Source organism: Hordeum vulgare, chromosome 4H (assembly GCF_904849725.1).
Source record: "Hordeum vulgare subsp. vulgare chromosome 4H, MorexV3_pseudomolecules_assembly, whole genome shotgun sequence".
NCBI classification, from domain to species: domain Eukaryota; kingdom Viridiplantae; phylum Streptophyta; class Magnoliopsida; order Poales; family Poaceae; genus Hordeum; species Hordeum vulgare.
Genome location: NC_058521.1, coordinates 599,588,970 through 599,594,969, shown reverse-complemented (window position 1 = coordinate 599,594,969; position 6,000 = coordinate 599,588,970). Strand labels below are relative to the sequence as shown.

General features: G+C 44.0%; 1 protein-coding gene across 1 annotated transcript; it reads left to right on the top strand.

Moving 5' to 3' along the window:
- Positions 1 to 827: 827 nt before the first annotated feature.
- On the top strand, positions 828 to 1,465 carry LOC123447481 (pollen allergen Lol p 3-like). Its single transcript, XM_045124086.1, has one exon. It carries the CDS (start codon positions 884 to 886, stop codon positions 1,250 to 1,252), a length of 369 nt encoding a protein of 122 aa, XP_044980021.1. The 5' UTR covers positions 828 to 883; the 3' UTR covers positions 1,253 to 1,465.
- Positions 1,466 to 6,000: the final 4,535 nt, after the last annotated feature.

Here is a 6,000-nt window from a genome sequence, read left to right as displayed (position 1 = left end):
ACACGGGTATTTATATATATATAATACAAATAGCGGGCTACGGTAAATAGCTTAGTTGATGCCCTTAATGTAGATGTTTGACAACGCACGGATGCCCTTAATGCAGATGTGCTATATGACGTGGACAACGAAAGTGAGGACAGGTTGCAATTATTTATTGTGTTACTGGGTTTTGAATCCTGAACCTTTTGGTTGTAAGTTAATGAACCTAACCAGTTCATCCTCACGTCTATGTTTCTTTGAAGCTTATTACGTGGCCAGCAAAAGCAGGGATGAGAAAGGGCCCGACATTAGACTCCAACACTCCGTGCTATGGAATTCTCCTCGACATAAAAGCTGCCCTTGTGGTCTTCTCGGATCACAAAATCTCCTTTGCTAGGCGTGAATGCAACCGACATGCCCATGAACTTGCAGCTCGAGCCAGATAGAATGGAGACAACCTGATCATTGCCAATGTTCCGGATAGATTAAGACATCTAGTACACTCGGATTCTAACCACGCCTGAGTTTTTTACTCTGCCTCTAAAAAAAATGAAGCAACAAAATAAAGATCACCCGAGAATAGGCAGGACCGATTTGGCCAACTAAGTATGCAGTGCTCTGAATTCCATTCCAACCGGAAGCTACGGGCCTCTAAATTTCATTGCTACCATCAGAGATGAGCCTCTGTTGTTAGTTGTTCCTCCGATGGTGATGGCCAACCGCATACGCATCAACGGCCAAACCCGGCCACGGACAGCTAGCGAAATCCCCGGAGCACCGCTCATCGCGCGCTCTCTTCCGCCCATAAATACCAGGCACTTCATCCATCGGAATCCACACAGCTCGCAGCAGCAGCTACACACACATAACAGCAATCAAATCTCTTGGCTCAGTCGAGAAGATGGCCTCCTCCTCCAGGATGCTCGCGGTGGCGGTGCTGGCGGCGCTATTCGCTGGGGCCATCTGCGCCGCGACGAAGGTGAAGTTCACGGTGCAGAAGGGGTCGGACGCCAAGAAGCTGGTGCTGAAGATCGACTACACAAGGGCAGGCGACACCCTCTCGGAGATGGAGCTCCGTCAGCACGGCTCGGAGGAGTGGGAGCCCTTCACCAAGAAGGGCGACGTGTGGGAGCTGTCGAGCTCCAAGCCGCTCGTTGGCCCCTTCAACTTCCGCTTCCTGTCCAAGGGTGGCATGAAGAACGTCTTCGACGAGGTCTTCTCCACCGATTTCAAGATCGGCAAAACCTACGAACCCGTATATGATGCATAATCGACACGTACCGCGTCCAAATTTCAGTTGATCAAGATCGTCATAATCAATTATTAACCCCCATGTAATGAGTCGCGTTGGAAATATGCGCCTGCGTGAGTGGATAGTGAATAAGTTTTTATGCACACTAGGAGAAGCAACGACCGGTGTGTTTGCTCTCTCTTGCATGCATCCACTATTCCACTGTCGATGCAGCAGTTTTCTTTCGTGTAACCGGATATGCTCAAGATTTTGAAATATTTCAATATTTTTTATCCATTGACATTTAACTTTGCTACGATTTATCTATAACTACTACTCCCTCCGTTTGTAAATATAACTATTTATAGAGATTCACTACAGGGATACATACGGAGCAAAATGAATGAATCTATACACTAAAATGCGTCTATATACATCCGTATGTTGTCCCGTAACGATACCTCTTAAAAGACTTATATTTAGGAACGAAGGGAGCACTAGTAGAAAAAGGGTCTTTCGGCCGAGGACCGAAAGTCCATTAGTCCCGGTTCAAACGAAAACCGGGACCAATGCCAGACATTGCTCCCGGTTCGGTTCACCTCATTAGTCCCGGCTCGGGGCAAAACCCGGAACTAAAGATCCAGTGACTGCCACGTGGCTTGCCGCGGAGCATTAGTACCGGTTTGTGGCAAGAACCGGGACTAAAGGGTAGGCTATTAGTCCCGGTTTTAGACAAAAATCGGGACTAAAGTGTTGTCTATATAAACCCTCGCCCCTGCCCACCCTCTCCTCTGTTTTTTGGCTGTTGAAGTGTGAGCATACCATGCTCTTGCCGCTCTAGTTCATGCACATGAAGGGTTCGATGAAATGTCCGAGCCACACTACTTAAGCTTTCTCCTCTCCAAGCTCGACCTCCAAGCTCCATTTTCCTTAATATTTGTCTAGGTTTGGCCGTGCACCAACTGCATAAGTGTTTTAAAAGGTTAGGTACTTCATCCTTTCATCTCTCAGTGCTAGTTTAGCTCATTTTAAATGCTCAAATTAACTTCTTAGAGTCTGCACATGTGTAGGGTGCCATCCTGTCCCCGTCCTCACCTTTGTCGATCGCCCACGCCGATCTCGTCGCGAGCACCATCGTGGTGAGCCTCTTGTTCTTGTCTTCTTTTTAAAAGAAAAAAAAATCTTACTTATATGATTTAGATACATCCTTGTATAAATTACTTACTTTCATTAGTTTTTGTTATTATATAGTGCGATAGTTTTGTTATCCGCCTCCGTCGGCCCTCGTCTTGTCTATGATTCGGATGCAATATATATTATCTTTTATAACTATTTGTTTTATTTAGTATTTATGACAATTATGACGACCAACGTGACATATATTTTTTAATCTGGGAGGTATGTGAACCGAAAATTCCAACCCACATAGAAATTCTTGTTGAGAAGTTAAATTTGGTTGAAAAAGAAAACAAATACTTGAAGGAAAAATTGAAAATAATTGAGGAGAAGAATATGGAACTGGAGTTGCATGTCGCCGATGTAATCGATGACCGCAAGATGAAGATCGATGCGATGTGGTTGAGGAAGGATGCAATGCGCTTGAAGATGGATGAAATGCGCTTGAAGATTAGGAATGTTGGAAAATATGCCATTGATAAAGAGACTTGGTATAATTATGTTGTTGTGTCAATTCTTACCTTAGTTGCGATTTTGATGGCATTTGTTGTTGCATTTAATTTTTTTACATAGTTGTATGTTGTTTTATGAAAGAACTTTATGTTTTTTTTTGCAATAATAACATTTGATCACTACTGTGTTTCGGTTTTAATGTGATGATGAACTTGTATTAATTTGGTCATATGTTCTACAATGGTTTTTTATATACTTAATTTCACAATAGAGATGAACCGCCAATGGATGTACGGTGACCGATGCACTTCGGAGTATATTACGAACTGGGACTAATGCCCGAGTCACACTTAAGTTCACATAAAATGGTATCCTCGACCGAGATTAGCAACCTTATCATTTTCGTCTGTAATTGATACAAAAATATTGCATGTGTCGATGTATGGTGGTCATTTCACTATTCATGTATGATGCCAGATCGATGCACGGAAGCAATGGATGTACGGCGAATGACGCGGTTCCGTATTTATAAAAGGCCTGCAAAAATTTATCGATGTGGCTAAGGCAAACAAAGTGGATAATTTTATGCCTTGTCCATGTGTTGGCTGTCGAAACGTGAAGGAGTACTCTAGCTCGAAAAACATTCATCTCCACTTGCTTCAGAGAGGTTTCATTCCCACATATTATTGTTGGACCTTGCACGGAGAAAGAGGGGTTAGGTTGGAAGACAATGAAGAAGAAGATGATGATGACAACTATCCTATGTTCATTGTAGAATACGGTGATACTACAATGGAAGACAATGAAGAAGAAGGAGGTGAAGAACAACCGGCATCAGATAAGCTCGCTGATGGTCTTGGTCGGGTCATTTCTGATGCAAAGAGAGAATGCGATACAGAAAAGGAGAAGCTGAAATTGGAGGCCATGCTAAAAGATGGCAGCACAAAGCTCGGTACCACACTGTAACTGTTGAAATGGAAGGCAGAAACTGGTTTATCTGACAATGGATTTGAGAAGTTACTCAAAATATTGAAGTTGAAGCTTCCAAAAGATAACGAATTGCCCGAGACTACGTACAGAGCAAAGAAGGCTATCTGCCCTCTTGGATTAGATGTGCAGAAGATACATGCATGCATTAATGACTGCATCTTGTACCGCGGTGAGAAGTACGGCAATATGGTAAATGCCCGGTATACACTGCATGTCGGTACAAGATCTGAGACAGGATGACCCTGGTGATATTGAGGGCGATGACGAGCCCCCACGAAGAAGGTTCCTCCTATTGTTATGTGGTATTGCTCCTATATACCATGGTTGAAACGTCTGTTCAGAAACAATGAGCATGCCAAGTTGATGCGATGGCACAAAGATGAGCATAAGAAAGACGGGAAAGAGTTGAAACACCTTGCAGATGGGTCGCAGTGGAGGAAAATCGAGAGGGGGTGGCCGGACTTTGTAGATGACCCAAGGAACTTATGGCTTGGTCTAAGTACAGACAACATGAATCCTTTTGGGGAGCAGAGCTCCAGCCACAGCACCTGGCCCGTGACTCTATGTATCTACAACCTTCCTCCTTGGTTGTGCATGAAGCGGAAGTTCATTATGATGGCAGTGCTCATCCCAGGACCAAAGCAACCCGACAACGACATTGATGTGTACCTATGGCCATTAGATGATGAACTTTTGCAGTTGTGGGCCAAACTAGGTGTACGTGTGTGGGATGAGCACAAACAGCAGGAATTTGACCTACGAGCATTGTTGTTCGTAACCATCAATAGTTGGCCTGCTCTTAGTAACATTTCAGGACAGTCAAACAAGGGATACAATGCATGCACGCGCTGTTTAGATAAGACTAAAGGTACAAATTTGGAAAAATTTAAGAAGGTTGTCTACGTGGGGTGTCGTCAATTTCTTTCGACCAATCATCCCGTAAGAAAGAAAGGCAAGCATTTCAACGGTGAGGAAGATCACCGGAAGAAGCCTAACCTCTCTACTGGTGATGAGTTATTGGCTATGGTCAAGGATTTGGGTCAAATAGTAATCTTTGGAAAGTTTCATGGCGGTCAATCTGTTCAGAAAGACGACGTTACCGGACACGTGCCCATGTGTAAAATGAAATATTTATTTTGGGAGCTACCCTATTGGAAACACCTAGAGGTCCGGTCTCCAATCTACGTGATGCACGTGATGAAGAATCTTTGCATGAACCTGCTAGGCTTCCTGGGAGTGTATGGAAAGACAAAAGATACAACAGAAGCACGGGAGGAGCGGCAATGTATGAAAGACCTGTACGACAATAAGACTCATAAAGTGCGTCAATACTTAAGCACCTACCCTCTTACCAAAGCAGAGAAGCAAATCTTTTTTGAACGCCTGAGCAGTATGAAGGTCCCCGCTGGATTCTCGTCTAATATAAAGGGAATAATAAATATGGCAGAGAAAAAAATTCCAGAACTTGATGTCTCATGATTGCCACGTGATTATGACGCAGTTGCTTCTGGTTGCATTGAGGGCACTAGTGGGGACGGGGCCTTTAGCCCCGGCCCGTAAGGGCTTTAGTCCCGATTCACCAACCGGACTAAAGGGGCGGGACTAAAGGCCTAACCTTTAGTCCCGGCCCTGTTACAAGCCGGGGCTAAAGGTGCTCCACGTGGGCGCCTCGTAGCGCCCCAGGGGCAGGCCCTTTAGTCCCGGTTCGTTAAACGGACCGAGACTAAAGATTTTCAGATTTTGCTGGGTTTTGGGTTTTTTTTTGAATGAAATTATTTTTGGGTTTTAGGGTTTTAGGGTTTAGGTGTTCGGGAGATTAACGTGATGCCTCGTTTGGTGTTCGGGAATTAGTTTTCATATAATTTAAATAGAAATAATTATGCATATATATATAAGATTAACTTATCTTACAAGCGAGCATATATATACAATTATATGGAGATCTGAATTATCGGGACTAGAGCCTGTCTATTCAATTACATGGACGAACATCAGTAATGGCCCCTAGTTACACTAAATCGTCATTTATCATCGATAGCTTCCGTCCTCAGAAATCCCGCAAGCTCCTCTACAACAGCAATCGCGCGTTGCTCTCGTAGGACCTTCGTCCTCATGGCCGTGTGCTATATAAGAAGAGGAGATGAATATGAATATCAGTCATGATAACA